Source organism: Ranitomeya imitator, chromosome 5 (assembly GCF_032444005.1).
Source record: "Ranitomeya imitator isolate aRanImi1 chromosome 5, aRanImi1.pri, whole genome shotgun sequence".
In the NCBI taxonomy this organism is placed as follows: Eukaryota; Metazoa; Chordata; class Amphibia; order Anura; family Dendrobatidae; genus Ranitomeya; species Ranitomeya imitator.
Window position 1 is genome coordinate 562468897 of NC_091286.1, and position 17260 is coordinate 562486156.

Sequence of the window (17260 nt, forward strand, 5' to 3'; positions counted from 1 at the left end):
TATAGAGAAATCACTGCTTTATACAACAGCCAAAGAAAAGGAATGTACAGCCACTGGTTTTAAGAGGTTAGAACGCACCTATTCTCACTCCTAGCCTCCATTGCCATGGGATTGGGCGAGGCTCTGTGACCAGGAATAGGTATCAGATTGCTTCTCTCTGGTCCATAATCTGACTGTATCCGGGGGGAAGTGTGAGTTATTTGCTGAGGGACAACTTTGGCTGAAGGAAAAAAATACATATGTGGTTAAATTCAAGGCATAAGTGTCATGGGAAAACAGTGAGTTCATGAAATGGAGCCTTCAGATAAAGGAACAGCCATTTTCAAGATTTTGCCAATTTTAGAATTGGTTAGAGGACAACACTGTTTTGTACCCATTTAATCCACTGCTCAATGAGAAGTGAGGTTGCGGGATTATAAAACAGCTATGTGAAAAGGAAAGACACAAAATTTGTAGAGTACATTACAATGTTCTGCACCCATAGCAAACTAATCTGGCTGTTTGAAACCCCTTTTAATTTTGTGACTACAAATGTCTTACAGAGTGCTGAAAGGAGAGCAAAAAAGAATAAACTGACTTACCCACAGGAATGTTCGAAGTGGTCACTGCTGTAGCATGGGAAGAGTGAGTAGGCATGGTCATTGTGACAATAGTGCTGGTAGGAACTTGTGTGTGGGCAGCAGAGCCTGTGCCAGTGATGAAGCAGAAGAAAACATTTAATATAATACAACTAGAAGTATTGTGAGCAACCTCATCTTTTATACCTCCATCTATCATTACGTTTTCCTCCTCTGTGTGCACACTTGCTGTGCGCTGCGCTATTGCTAGTGTGATGTAGATGCACGGTGTGTATCAAATCCATAGGCTGCAGATGGTGCGCCTCACCTTGTATACCACACGGACAAAAAGAGAAAAGGTGACTGCAGCTGTGCCCTCCTGCTCACTATGCACGGCTTTAAAGAAGAGAGGTTTTTGAACAAAAACAGAGCAGAGGAGGGGGCCACAGGATTCCACAAGATTAGGCTGATTTCTCATATTCATGCATCAAGGTCCAAGTAAGGGTCACATAACTGCGTACCTTATGACCCAAGCTTAACAGCCTTATTTAGGAGTTTGGGTCAGACCAGGGTTCAGTCCGTACTCGGATGTGCTAAACCGGCCTTAAAAATTTACCAAACTCACATCACAAAGAAACATTGCACCATTTAAATACTATGTGTGTATATATGTGTATAAAAAATAAAAATTAAAAAAATTATAAGTGTGTGTGTGTGTGTGTGTGTGTATATATGTATATGTATATGTCTATATATATATATATATATATATATATATATATATATATGTGTGTATATATATATATATATATGTGTGTATATATATATATATATATATATATATATATATATATATATATATATAGGTGTGTGTATATATATATATGTGTGTGTGTGTGTGTGTGTGTGTGTGTGTGTGTGTGTGTGTGTGTGTGTGTGTGTGTGTGTGTGTGTGTGTGTGTGTATATATATATATACATATATACATATACACACACACAGTGTTTAACATGCAAAGCTATGAAACTTTCCAAATCATTTTATTACAAAGTTTGTATTCACACTTGTAAAAAAAAAAAAATTTAAATTGCATGTACATGGCTTCCAAACCCCTGCTTTTCCCTGTCTATTTGGTTCCCTTCAGCTGCACTGATATCAGAATGTAGTCCTTTAGCTTATAGGTGGTGGCAGTGATGGGTCAGAGCCTCCTCCTCAGAGTACTGCTCATCAGAACAATCTTCTGCATCAGACAGCAGCGGAGAACACTGGTGCCGACCCTCTGCTATAAGCATCTGTCCTCCAAATGAGTACATTCTGATACGAATGCAGCTGAAGGCACACAAATAGAAAAGCAGGGGTGTGGTGTCTCTGGCTATGTGAGACGTGCGATCAGGGAGCTCCTGAGGTAAAAACCTCCAATCCAACTTTAATCCCTACTTTTACAAACCATCCACACAATTTTATATGGGTGACTGATACAGCCTTCCCCCAGGCTTATTTTAGACCAAAAAGAACAAAAATTGGCCCTTCACCCAGGAAGATTTATTTACCTCATGGCAATCTGAGGCCTACTAGGAGTGTGTGAGGACAGCCATTGCCGCCATCAACAACAGTGTCTTCAACCCCGGAGCACACTCCTGCCCGTAGCACAGACCCGGAAGCCTTCGCCACTGCAGAGAACACAAGGAGACGGCTGCAGCTCTTGACAACGACACTGCGGTGAACTGGGACGCCATCGCTGCACCCGAATGCAAGATCAGGATTCCCCTCCGAACCACCAGCAGGACCACCAGCAGAGAGGACACTCCGGACACCGAACATCAACGCTGCGGTGAGGCCTTGCAGTGATTTCCCACCCCCCTGCTACCAGAGGAATATCGGTTTCCTTCACGTTTTCCCGCCTTTCTGCCTTCCAGTCAACTCAGGTACGCTCGACCACACTGAGGTGCCATTAATACTCCGGCTGTACCCCGCTTAATATACCCGGACTCAGAGTCCATAGTTGTGGCTCCATTAACTTATCATACCTCCCTGGGGCTGTGGGCTGTTAAATCTGCCAAAGGAGGCATGTTATTTGCATATTTTATGTCACATTAACAATACTTCTCAGGGTAAGCTGGGCCTTATGGTCCCCATCTCCCTTCAGCTTCAGCTTACTTATTTTTGCTAACTTCACCTTATCAGGGTACTAACCCAAGATAGTTGCTATACTATAGCATTGTTTCTCAGGGCTTGCTGTGCCCTGTGGTACTCCTAACAAAGGATCTGCAGGTCATCTGCTGTACTAAATCACACTGGGGCTGTGGAATAACCAGTACTCTCTCACCCCTGATACAGGAGTACTATAAACAGCACTGGCAAGGCCTTTGGTAGCAGGCCATACGTTTAAACTGCAGCAGCGTTTTTCAGGGCTTGCTGTGCCCTGTGGTACCTCCACTTCCCACAGTCTTCCAACAAAGGAACTGGACATTTGCTATACTAAACCTCCCTGGGGCTTTGGGAAAACAAATACCCTCTCTCCCCTGATATAGGAGCACTATAAACAGTCCGTAGCAAGGCCTTTGGTATCAGGCCACACGTTTATACTACAGCGGTGTTTATCAGGGCTTGCTGTGCCTTGTGCTACCCCTCTTTCCACAGTCTGCATTCCAACAAATAAATTGCTAAATCCCCCCCATTGGGGCTGTGGGAAAACAAACACCCTCTCACCCCTGATACAGGAGTACTATAAACAGACATTGGCACGGCCTTTGGCATCAGGCCACAAGTTTAAACTACAGCAACGTTTTTCAGAGCTTACTGCGCCTTGTGGTTCCCCTTCCTCCACAGTCTTCTCAGAATTCTTTTGCATCTACTGTACTCTGTCTACAGGCTCCTGACCCTAACCTGTGGAGAGGTAGTTTACTACTGAATACACTTTTATTATGTATTTATTATGATGGAATATAGGCTGAACTGGATGGACAAATGTCTTTTTTCGGCCTTACTAACTATGTTACTATATGTATGTTACTTGCTTAAATTCTTGTTTATATTTGCTGCAATATATTTTCTTTTCTTCCCTCCTGACAGGATTTGATAAGATCTAATTGTCATAAATTGCTATCAGTACTCTGCTTGTTCTCAACAGGTTTAAATATCTGTGTAAGTTCTGTAAGCATATTTGATAGTTATTGTTGACGAAGATACTCTGTATAGCATCATCACCATGGGGAAAAAAGAGGGAACCATTCCTAAATCGAACATTCCCCAACTCTCTAAGCAAACCAAAACGCAAGGAGAGGAAAGAATACATTACCACTGCTACTCTCCAGGGGACAAGGTTAACACTTTGAGCCCTGAAAAATCCAGATCCCCCATAACAGATGAGAGAAAAACCTATAATACCCCTCAAAAAATAAAAAAAATTGAATCCTCCAAAATTACCTCAGATAGAGGGTCAACCTGAAAGTATGGACTCATCTAAGTCCAACAAAAAAAGAACGAGAGGAGGAGAGACAAAAAATCTCCACACCATCTCAAGGAACAGAACAAGGGGAAGAAGATTACTCCAGCTTTAGTGACTCTTCCCCTAAAGCCCCCGTCACACACAGCGAGATCGCTAGCGAGATCGCTGCTGAGTCACAAGATTTGTGACGCAACAGCGATCTCAGTAGCGATCTCGCTATGTGTGACACGTAGCAGCGATCAGGCCCCTGCTGTGAGATCGCTGGTCGTGTCGGAATGGCCTGGGCCATTTTTTGATCGTTGAGGTCCCGCTGGGTAGCACACATCGCTGTGTTTGACACCTTACCAACGACCTCGCTGACAGGACGTCCCATTGAATCGTCATGAAATAGGATCGTTGTACAGGTCGCTACAGTTCGCCGCATCGCTGCTGCGTCGTTGGTGAGATCTCACTGTTTGACATCTCACCAGCGATCACATAGCGACGCTTGAGCGATCCCTGACAGGTCGTATCGTTGTCGGAATCGCTCAAGCGTCGCTATGTGTGACGGGGCCTTAACACAAGTCCACTAAAAAATAAACTCAAGTTAGACAATGACCAAGATACAACCCCACCAAACTTATTGGCCACAAACCCTAATCAAATCTCCTCCCTCAGCAACAACACTAGTACTGAGGCATATATGCTTAATCTAGCTAACAAAATAAACGAAAATATGTTAAAAAGCTTCGACATCCAAGCCAAACGGTTTGAAACCACTCTTGAACAACTTAACATAAAAATCTCTGATCACGAAACAAGAATTGATGCAGTAGAAAAAACTACTACAAAATCCTCCAATATTATCCATGATCTATCTTCAGAGGTCAAAAGGCTAAAAATCAAATTGGCTGACATAGAAGACCGTAATCGCAGGAATAACGTAAAAATCCGAGGTATTCCGGAACATATCCACACAGACAACCTCTTAAACCATGTAAAATCCATCTTTAAAAAAGCTATTCCTACTCTATCAGACTCAGATCTAATCATAGATAGAATCCACAGACTCCCAAAACCCCCAAAAATTGCACCAGATATCCCCAGAGATGTAATTCTCAGAATTCATTTCTACAACACCAAGGAAAGAATATTGCAATACTTAAAAAATGAAAAAACCTTTCCAGAGCCTTATAACAACCTCAAAATATTTGCGGACATGTCCAAGGAGACACTGGATTCCAGGAAAACGTTTAACGCTATTACCTTCACACTCAGAGACAAAAATATCCCATATAGATGGGAATTCCCTCTCAAACTCATAGTTTTTTCAAATGGAAAAACCATTCCAATCTTCACACCTGAAGAAGGCCAAAAATGTATTGCCTCATTAAAAGACAACCCCTCACATAGAGGTTACCGTTGAAAATACATAGGACATGGTCATGATCTTGTCTTTGAACTTTTGGTTTAGATAATTCATTCATCATAAGCTGTTATTACATATGGTTTGCTTACCTATACAAGAGGTTAATTTTCTTCTTCCTCAGTTCCCATTTAGTTCATACCCCCAGGAAGAAGATATATCCCACTGGGAGTGGGTTCTTTGTATTAAACAAACTTCTCAATTGTTGGTGTATTCTATACACCCCATATTTGAATTGTAAATATTTAATTCATTTATAGGTGTACCACATACACCTTAATTCTTGATCAATAGAGGTACGTTCTAGTATTGACCAGTGAGACATTTATTTCTACTTTAACTTCCACTTTCCCCAACTCTTTCTACACAAGACACTATAAACATGAACCTTAAAATCATGACATACAATATTAAAGGACTCAACAGTCCTAGGAAAAGATTTTCCCTATGGAGAGAACTTGAAAACTCTAAAACAGACATAATATGTGTCCAAGAGACCAAATTTAAAAATGAAGACCACCCAAAATTTGAACACAAAAATTTCCCACATATATACCAATCTAACAATTCAAAAAAGAAAGCGGGGGTAATGACAATAATAAAAAACTCGATCCCATTTGAATTTATTGAAGAAGTCAAGGACAATAACGGCAGATACCACATCTTAATTTGCCGTATTAACAACATAACCTACACAATCGCCAACATCTATGCTCCTAATAAAAAAATAAAAAACATTTCTAAATAAATTCATTAAAAAATTCGACCAAAACAAAAAAGGTATACCCATTATACTGGGAGACTTTAACTCCACCCCAGACCACCTCCTTGACTCTTCTTCCAAAAAGAGACCACAAACAGGAGATCTCAACCCTTGGCTGTTCCAGAATGAGCTCTACGATACATTTCGATGTATCAACGCCTCTTCCATTGAATACTCCTTCTCAGAGACTCATCAATCAGCGTCCAGAATAGACCTAATCATCGCCGACGTACCTTTACTTTGGCGAGGTTTACAAAAATTTATATAAAAGACAGAACAATTTCAGATCATTCCCCGGTGGTTGGAGAGCTCGTTCTGGGACCCCCAATAAACAACAAAACTCTGTGGAAATTTAACTCTAATATAATCAACAACACCATACATAAATCCTCAATAGAATCCTCGATTAAACTGTACTTTAAAGAAAATTGTTCTGACTCCACTAACCCCATCATTAGATGGTGTGCCCACAAGGCAGTGATTAGAGGTTTGCTGATCCAGATTTCTTCCAGAAAAAAGAAAGAAAAAAGGGCGGAAACAGAAAGAATCCAAACTCTTCTAAACAATAAAATTAATGAACAAATTGCACTCCCCTCCCCTTCTTCTACGTTACAGTCTGAAATATCGAAACTGACACAAGACCTAAAATTACTATTATTCTCCCCTTATGAAGCAGCAGTCAAAAACTCTAAATATAAATTGTGTACATCTTTAAACAAACCCACTAAATTTACGTGCAATCGCATTAAAAAAAGAAGGCTCCATAACAGAATTGACAAAATAAAAAATTTAAAAGGAACAACACTATCCCACCCCCAAGACATAGTAAATGAATTTGCAAAAATATAACATCGACCCCCCCAAAAAAACCCTCCCAACTCCACCAAGATGCCATAACCTCATTCCTTTCTTCAATCAACCTCCCAAAAATAACAACCGAAGACAAGTCAATCCTATCAGCTCCCTTTGATTTAGAGGAGATAGAGGATTGTATTAAGCAACTAAAGCCATCAAAATCCCCAGGTCCCGATGGCTTTGGCAACGATTATTATAGAACTTTCTACAAAACTCTCTCCCCCCATCTCTTGCAATCATTTAACATGGCCTCATCCTCGGGTACCTTCCCTACTGAAATGCTCGAAGCTTCTATTGTTTTAATTCCCAAGCTCAAAGACAACCCTGAAGACATTGCCAATTTTAGACCCATTTCCTTAATCAATTGTGACATCAAAATATATGCCAAGATTCTAGCTAATAGGCTTAATATGATACTTCCTACCTTAATAAATAATGACCAGATCGGGTTTGTCGTGGGTCGCCACGCTTCGGACGGTACCAGGAGAATCATCAACGCCATCAAAATAGCTAATCAAACAAAACAAAGCACCCTGATTGTCTCTCTAGACGCAGAAAAAGCTTTTGACCGTCTGTAGTGGGGCTTCCTACGACAGACCCTGATCATATTTGGGTTTGATAATTCCTTTATTACTACAATTATGGCACTCTACTCCAACCCTAGAGCAAAAATCGTTGCTAACAATCATGTATCTCCCTCCTTCGCTATAACAAATGGTACAAGGCAGGGATGTCCCTTATCCCCACTCCTTTTTATCTTAGCCATGGAGCCCCTTGCACAAATGGTCAGAGAAAATAATAACATCAAGGGATTGGAAACCCCCTCTCGCCAATACAAACTAAGTATGTTTGCTGATGACATCATTCTCACCCTAACAGACCCTATCAACTCCATGTCAGAACTTCACAAGATATTGGATTCTTTTTCAAATGTCTCCCATTTCAAAATTAACGCAACAAAATCAAAAATCCTACCCTTAAATGTAGATGAAGAGCAAATTAAAAAAATTAAAGCTTTTTCCCCCATTACCTGGGCTAATAAACAACTTACCTATTTAGGGATTAAGATCACTAAAAATCTAAACAACATAGTAACAAATAATATTAATTACTTAATTAAAACTATCAGTAATGACACTACCACCTTTGGGCGTAAATTCCTCTCCTGGTGGGGCAAAGTCCTTACAATAAAAATCTTTACGCTACCTAAGATTCTATACATTCTGAGCGCCATTCCTCTTCCCATTTCGGTATCATACCTTACATCTCTCCAAACCATCATTAATAAATTTATTTGGAATAATAAAAAACCCAGGACACCCTCAAGTATCACTTACAAAAAAAGAGCATATGGGGGCTTGGGGATTCCCAATATAGCTGCCCATTATTATACATCCTTGATAAAACAAAGCAGATTCTGGCTAACCGTATCAAAACCCCCAGCGTGGTTAGATATGGAAACCCTTCTAAATAAAAACAACCACCCCAAAGATTTAATTATAAAAACACTAACTGGTCATCAACTCAACTCAGTGACTCACCCAATATTCCAGGCCACCATACATGCTTGGGAAAAATTGTCCAGATCAAGAAAGGGAACATCCAAAAAATCTATCTTGGTTAAAATTCCTCTCTCCACTATTTCTACATGTAACAATATTACACTTCCAACTCTATGGGAAGAAAGGGGAATTACGAGATTGGGAGACGTCTATGACAGTAGCTCTTTCATAAAATTTAGCAACCTAAAAGAGAAGTTTAGACTCCCGTCATCGACGTTTTTACAATTTGTAATGTTAAAAGAACAAATCATGAAGTTTCTCCAGAAGGGTCCTAAATTCTCCGAAGCATCCTTAAACTTAGTAAGTAACACGGAGTCTTTTGGAGTCACAAATATATTTATGACTGGTTTAATCATGATTGGGAAATGCCTAAACACCCCTATATACGCAAGTGGGAAAGGGAACTGCAGTCTACCTTTACCAGAGAAGATTGGGAGGACGCTCTGTCTTCCACATATGATTCCACGTTATCTATGTCTCTTCAAGAATGTCATTTCAAAGTAAATACCCGCTGGTACTATACTCCAGCAAGATTAGCTCATATTAACCAAGATGGATCTGCCTCCTGTTGGAGAAAATGTGGCATTAAAGGGGACCTCCTTCACATGTTTTGGCATTGCCCAAAACTAAAACCTCTCTGGACACAAATATCTACCCTTATTAACAAAATTTATGGCAAACCACTAAATTTAACTCCCCATATAGCTTTGCTTTCCCTGGGCCTCGAGGACCTTAGTCTAGATAAAAGGAATATGATTATACAAATACTACTGGTAGTAAAAAACAGCATAGCTTTTAACTGGAAACATCATCTCCCTCCTTCATTTTCAGACATAATAGAACAACTATCTCTCCATAGGACATATGAATTATCCTTCGCCCTAGCGAATAACCAACTGGTGAAATATACAAATAAGTGGTCTCACTGGGACAATATATATCCATAACATGTATTCTCATAGATATATATCTAATATACGTACCTTAAAAATTGTTGTATAAAGTTTACTTTATTTTTGTACATTTCAGTTTATTTTTACTGTATATCTATAAAGTGATATAAAGTGTTTATAATACCCAAAATTGATATTGAAGCAAAATAAAGCTTTATAGAGAATGATTAAATATAAAAATATTATATGGTGTGTTATGTTACATATCGGCAAAAATGCCTATAAAAATGAGTCATGTTTTGTTACGAAAACGAAAATATTGGAATGTACTTTTTCTATATCTTTAAAACGATATGAAGCGTTTGATACGCTTAAAATTGTTAATGAAACAATACAAAGTCTTATAGACACCCATTATATGTCAAACGTCTATTATAATATGGAATATTATATGTTATATGTTACCTAATGACAAACAATGCCTTCAAACTTGAATCTTGTTATGTTGCTAAAATGAAAATAAAAACATTGGAAAAGAAAAGCAGGGGTGTGGAAAACACCTACAGGAGTTTATATTTTAGAGGAATTAAGACAAATCCGCTATTAAAGTGCAGAAAAAGGATCCTCATGGCAAAAAATGTAAAAGTGACAAACTTTACTCCATCTGATTAAAAGATTAGGATATTCATAACATTTAAAACAGTGTCCATTCTCTGATGCGTTTCTAGTCATAGGAATTCTAATTCATTTGTATTACTAAGGTCTTTGCCAGAAACGCCTCACAGAATGGACACAGTATTAATTGTTATGAATATCATAATCTTTTAACCGGATAAAATAAAGTTTGTGACTTACATTTTCTGCCATGCGGATCCTATTTTTCTCTCAAACCCAATGAGAGCAGCCATACTAAATATCACATGGTGAGGCTTTCCATGCATATTTTTTCTGTTGCATCCCTAATAAAGTGATTTGCAAAGTTTCATAACTTTGTACGCTGGAACCAAACAAATAAAAAGTAAAAAAGATTAGTTATTCTTTAATATGTTGATATTTATTACTGATTTATGCAAAAATGAATTATAATGAATATTACCTGACGTTGTTACAGATGGCAGAGTGTTGGTTGCCAAAATAGGAGCCACAGTAGCAGCAGCTACTGGATTTCCCGTGCCAAAGAGAGTCTTCTGTCAAAAAGTACAGTACGGAATTTGTTAAAAAGTTCTTAAAACATAACATTTTAACACTAAAAGTTACAGAAAAACAATGCCTTTGAGTGTACGTGTATCTTTAGCCTCGTTGAATTCTGCATGGTTTCTTTTACTGTCATGTTGGGGAAACTGGGTCTAATGTGATCGTACCGGTTGACTCATCCTCTTCTAACCTATGTGCCTGGGCAAGCTGTGATTTCTAGGAGACCCACAACATAATGCAATTGAATAAATAACCTAGTGTAATCAGAATGTCTCTACAGAGTACAAGTGCAAGCTAGAGAGAAGGAACATGACCATAGGATATGACTACATGTAGGCTAGGTTTGCAATCTGAAGTCTGCACAGAAGTCTGCACTGGAGTGACAAAAAACCTCAAACATTTCCCATCTGCCCAGTATTAGAGGTGCGCTGTGGATGCCATCTGGGTATTACCTCTACCACTGATACAGACATATGTTAATGCATACTAGAGTATGAGCTTACAAGGACTTGTCAGGGAAAGTCCTGGGGAATTACTAATTTCTGTCTTTAAAACTCAGAATTAAGAATGTAAAATGATTTCCATGAATTATGGAGCAAGCACTCAGTATACAGTACCTGTGCCATTGCATGCAGCTGTTTCTGGGCTCCTAATGCAGAATGTGTGGGCAGCGTAATGCGCGTTCCGGTGTCCCGCACCTGGGCAGGTCTCTGAATGCTGATTGTCGCAGGAGGAGGGTGCTGCTGAATTGACAAAGTTGGCCTAGGAAGGAACATTAGAGCAAAAAGACCAAATGTTCAGTGATGACTACCACAATATAATAAAAAGTCCCCCCCCCCCCCCCCCAAAAAAAAAAAATAAAAAAAAACATCAAAAGACTTCTAGCATACCTTAGAACGGGTTCTGCTGCGTGAGCTGGAGTGGTGGTGATAACTGGGGACTGAGCTCGGGTAGCAGAAACTGTGGCCACTACAGCGGGGGCGGATGAAGTTGCTGTGGTAATCGGAGGCCGTGACTGTGCAGAAAGGGATTGACTTTAGTAGAAAAACTTCATAATCATAATCTTTATTTTTATATAGCGCTAACATTCCGCAGCGCTTTACAGTTTTGCACACATTATCCCGTAACCCTGACACACCCCTAACCCAAGCCGTAAACGTAATCCAAACCCTAACGGGAAAATGGAAATAAATACATTTATTTTACTTTATTATTTTTCCCTAACTAAGGCGGAGATAAAGAGGGTTTTGATTTACTATTTATAGTGGGATTTTATGATTGGCAGCTGTCGCCCACTAAAAGACGCTTTTTATTGCAAAAAATAGTTTTTGCGTCTCCACATTTTGAGAGCTATTATTTTTCCATATTTTGGTCCACAGAGTCATGTCAGGTCTTGGTTTTCGCAGGGCGAGTTAACCTTTTTTATTGGTATCATTTTCAGGCACATGACATTTTTTGATCGCTTTTTATTCCGATTCTTGGGAGGCATAATGAACAAAAACCAGCAATTCATGAATTTCTTTTTGGTGGGGCGTTTATACCGTCCTGCGTGTGGTAAAATTGATTAAGCAGTTTTATTCTTCGGGTCACTACGATTACAGGGATACCTCATTTATATCTTTTTTTTTAAACAAATTTTTATTTACAAATTGTGTCAAGCATTACATCTTATTGACATTAAATTCTTAATAATTAACACAACGTTATGGGGATTAGGGAAGGGAAGAGGATAGGGGAAATGGTGACATTACAATAACTATCCAATCACATTCTCTATATGCAAATCTGCAAAGTCATTTAAGAACGGTATTTAAACGGAAAGATAACCAATTGTTCCATTTTTTCTGAAATTGAGCTATATTATTATTAGATGTAGCGATTATTTTTTCTGATAGGCAATTTTCGTTGATCAGTGATACGACCTCGGGCAGTGAGGGGCACCTGGAGTTTTTCCAGTAACTAGCAATTTTGAGTCTTGTTGCTACAATAATATGTACAATCACTGTACGGAACTCATAGGGAAACGAGTCCAAATCAATAGCGAGTAACGCCTGCTGTGCATTAAGAGTCACCGGTATACCACAAATCTGGAACATCAGATGATCTATGGCTGCCCACAGACGTCTAATTCTGTCACAACTCCACCATATATGTAACATGTCTGCACAGGGGTCTCCACACCTCCAGCACGTGTCTGGGGAACTGCAGAACATCCTGGACAATCTACTGGGAGTGAAATACCACCGATATAACAATTTCCTGGCGTTTTCTATGTGGTTAGTACATTTAGATTGGCTTCCAATAATTAAGAAGGATGCCCTCCACTGATCCGGTGTGAATGTGCAGTTTAGGTCTTTTTCCCACTTTTGCAGGTATGTAGTTAGAGAGGGCAGAGTATTCTCCAACATACAGTCGTAGCTTGTGGACAGCGCCCTAATCTGTGATGTCGGGTTCATCAGCATAGAGTAAAGTTTAGATGGCGGTGCAGGCATCTGTTTTTTCCTTTCAGTTAGGAAATGCCGGATCTGCAAATATTTGTAAAAATCCCTTTGAGGAACATTGTATTTATCTCTCAATGATGTAAAAGTAATTAATTCCTCCCCCTCATACAAGTTCCCAATTGAGGTGGTTTTGGGTAAATTCCAATTTTTAAGTTTGAGGTCCGGGATACAATGCTCCAGTGTCTCTATAGGAGCTTTGAGGAATGCGGTTTATATCTTTTTTTTATGTTTTGGCGTTTTATACAATAAAATAGGGATTTTTGTGTACTCACCGTAAAATCCTTTTCTCCGAGCCACTCATTGGGGAACACAGGACCGTGGGTGTATGCTGCTGCCACTAGGAGGCTGACACTAAGTAAATACAAAAAAGGTTAGCTCCTCCTCTGCAGTATACACCGCCCACTGGCTCCGGGTAATACCAGTTCGTAGCCAATCAGTAGGAGATTAACAAGATTTAACCGTAGTAACAACATGTCAAAGACTAAAACACTCATCATAGGCAACAAGCCAAAAACAAGGGTGGGTGCTGTGTCCCCCAATGAGTGGCTCGGAGAAAAGGATTTTACGTTGAGTACACAAAAATCCCTATTTCTCCATCGCCACATTGGGGGACACAGGACCATGGGATGTCCAAAAGCAGTCCCTGGGTGGGGAATAACAACCCAACAGTGTAAACTTATGACACCCGCTGTCTACAGGTGAGCAACCGCTGCCTGCAGAATACGCCTACCCAGGCTTGCATCTGAGGATGCCCGAGTATAGAAATTGTAATGCTTTGAGAAGGTGTGCAGGCTAGACCAGGTCGCAGGTTTGCAAACCTGCTCTGCAAACGCTTGATTCCGAATGGCCCAGGAAGCACCCACCGACCGAGTGGAGTGTGCCCTGAGGCCCCCAGGGATAGGCTTGCCTCTGACGCGGTAAGCCTCTTAAATGGTCGACCGAATCCATCTGGCGATTGTCGACTTAGAAGCGGCCAGTCCCTTTCAGTGTCCCGCCGGGAGCACGAACAGAGCATCCTTCTGACGAAAGGATGCCGTCCTGGACACGTACTTCCTGAGAGCGCTGACAAGATACAAGGAGTGAAAAGCCTTCTCCACGCAGTGCGTTGGAGTAAGGCAAAGAGACGGAAGTACGATATCTTCATTGAGGTGGAAGGTGGAAGTGACGAGGAAGGTCACCTTCCATGAAAGAAGAGATAGAGGGATGTCCTGCAATTGCTCGAAGGGAGATTCCTGCAGGACACCTAGGACCAGATTAAGATCCCAAGCATCTAGAGGCGCTCTGTAGGGAGGCACCACGTGAGAGACTCCCTGAAAAAACGTTCTGACCTGAGGCTTGGAAGCGATTTTTCGTTGAAAAAGGACTGACAAGGCCGAGACCTGCCCTTTAAGGGAACTCGGCGAAAGCCCCCAAGTACAGACTGGATTGGAGGAAATCCAGGATGGTAGGGATGTTGAAAACCATCAGAGGGTGACCTCTGGTTCTGTACCAATCGCAGAAGATCCTCCAGATCCGATGGTAGATGCGCGATGACACCGGCTTTCGGGCATTGATCAAGGTGGAAACTACCTCACGGGAGAAACCCGCTTGAATCAGAACCCAGGATTCAACAGCCATGCCGTCAAACACAGGGCCCCTGAGTTCTGGTGGTAAATCGAGCACTGAGAAAGTAGATCTGGACGATCTGGTAGGTGCCAAGGAACGTCCAAGGAGCTGGACCAGCTCTGCGTACCACGTCCTGCGAGGCCAATCCGGGGCGATGAGAATCACAGGGACACCCTCTGCCCTGATCTTCCTGATTTCTCTGGGAAGCAGGAGCGGGGAGAAACCGGTAAGGGACGCGAAACTGACTCCAAGGAAGGACTAGCGCACCGCCCCGATTGCTCTGGGGTCCCGAGACCGAGCTACAAACTGAGGTACCTTGGCATTGAACCTGGAAGCCATCAAGTCTACGTCCGGAGTACTCAAACGAAGGCAAATCTGTTGGAATATGTCCTGATGGAGAGACAACTCTCCTGAGGCAAGACCTTGCTGGCTGAGGAAATCCGCGGCCCAATTCTCCACTCCTGGAATGTGAACGGCTGATATGACCGAGAGGTTGTTTTCGGCCCAGCGAAAGATGTGCTCTACCTCGCGCATTGCAGCTCTGCTGCGGGTTCCCCCTTGATGGTTTATATAAGCCACAGCCATGGCATTGTCTGACTGGATACGGATGGGGCGGCCTTCTAGGAGATGATGGTACCGCTTTAGGGATAGCCGAATCGCACGTATCTCCAGGATATTGATGGGAAGACGAGACTCGTCGCCAATGGACTGTGAGGAAAGACCTCGCTTGGAGGAGAGAGGATCGGAGCATCCACCATTGGATTGACTGCTTGACCCGAGGAGAGAGAGGACACAGTCGGTCGAGGGAAAAAAGAACTCCCGTCCCATGCGTCCAGCAGAGCATGCTGTAGGGGACGGAGGTGCAGTTGCGCAAATGGAACTGCCTCCATTGCGGCCACCATCTTCCCGAGAATCCTCATGCCGAAACGGATGGAACAAGGGGACGGCTGAAGAAGCTTCCAGACCCACTGTTGAAGAGCCAGGACCTTGTTCCGAGGAAGAAGCACCAACCCTAGGGATGTGTCCAGGGTCATGCCCTGGAAGGAGATCCGTTGAGCTGGAACAGGAGATTACTTTTTTAGGTTGATCAACCAGCCCAACCGAGAAAGAGTATCCAAGGAAATGCGGACGCACTCCTCGCAGGCTCGGAAAGATTGGCCTTTGACAAGTAAGTCGTCTAGGTAGGGAAGCACAACTAGACCCCGAGAATGCAGAATGGCGATGACAGCAGCCATGACCTTTGTGAAAACTCTTGGGGCGGTGGCGAGGCCGAAGGGCAAGGCCGTGAACGAAGCGAAGGAACCTTTGATGAGGTGGGAAGATAGGGATGTGGAGGTACGCATCCCGGATGTCGTTGGATGCTAAGAATTCGCCTTGTTACATCGAGGCAATAACAGAACGGAGAGATTCCATCCTGAAATGACGGACTTTGACAAATCTGTTCAAGAGCTTTAGGTCCAGGAAGGGCCTTACCGTTACATCCTTTTTGGGGACCATAAACAGATTTGAATAAAAACCGCGGAACCTTTTGTCCTCTGGGACAGGGACAATCACTCAGTCTTGTCGGAGCGACTGATTGGCCTTGGAAAAAGCCTGATTGCGCATTCCTGCTCCGAGGGAGCTGGAAGCGTAAATCGGATTGGAGGGGGGGGGGGGGGGGGTAGGGAGAAAATCGATTTTGTAACCGGAGGTCACAAGATCCCTGACCCACTCGTCGTGAACGACTGCGAACCAGACATGATGAAACAAGAGAAGGCGTCCGCCTACTTTGCTAGTGTCGTCCAGAAGAGATTGCGAGTCATTTAGAGGAAGACTGTTGGGGTCTGGATCCCCTGGACCCAGACTGTGTGGAGTGGCCCCTCCAGGAATGGTTGGGCCTGTATGGAGCCGGAGGGTTTTTGTCTCTGTCGGTGCGGCATCCCGAGCCAGGGGAATTGGCTGAGGAATGCGTAAGATCCACAAAAGGGCCGAAAACGAGCCTGCGGCTGTCGTCGGAACGGTTGTCTGAACCTCTGCTGGGGAAGGGAAGTACTTTTTCCCCCCGTAGTGTCTGATATCAGTTTGTCCAGCTTTTCGCCAAATAGACGGCCACCGATATATGGCAGAGACGTGAGGGACTTTTTAGAGACGGAGTCCGCTCTCCAATTCCTCAGGCATAGCGCTCTCCTAATCGCCACAGGGTTTGAAGCCGTAAGTGCAGAGCAGTTTGCCGCGTCCAAGGAAGCGTTTAGTAAGTAATCGCCCGCCAGGGAAATTTGATTTGCTAGCTCTGCCAAGTCAGAAGGAAGATCACTTCTTTGTAAGGCCTTGTGCAGGGAGTCTGCCCAAGAAGTCACGGCTTTGGCTACCCAGGTAGCAGCGAAGGAGGGAAAGAGTGCCGAGCCTGAAGCCTCGAAAGCTGAGCGGACGAGACTGTCAACTAGGTGATCTGTGGGATCTTTGATCGAAGACCCTTCCGGCACAGAAAGGACAGTTTT

General features: G+C 42.4%; 1 protein-coding gene across 8 annotated transcripts in view; it reads right to left on the minus strand.

The window, feature by feature from the left end:
• The window catches only part of SAP130 (Sin3A associated protein 130), a 109665-nt gene that overhangs the window by 51745 nt on the left and 40660 nt on the right, over nucleotides 1-17260 (minus strand). For 5 of the 8 annotated variants that reach the window (XM_069727683.1, XM_069727688.1, XM_069727685.1 and 2 more), the window contains 5 exons: nucleotides 11568-11692; nucleotides 11295-11439; nucleotides 10580-10670; nucleotides 582-686; nucleotides 79-220 (listed from right to left, as the gene is read on the minus strand). In XM_069727683.1, coding sequence (XP_069583784.1) covers nucleotides 79-220; nucleotides 582-686; nucleotides 10580-10670; nucleotides 11295-11439; nucleotides 11568-11692 — 608 coding nt within the window. The remainder of the gene's footprint in view (nucleotides 1-78; nucleotides 221-581; nucleotides 687-10579; nucleotides 10671-11294; nucleotides 11440-11567; nucleotides 11693-17260) is intronic. The other 3 variants (XM_069727686.1, XM_069727689.1, XM_069727684.1) reach the window with 1 other exon arrangement.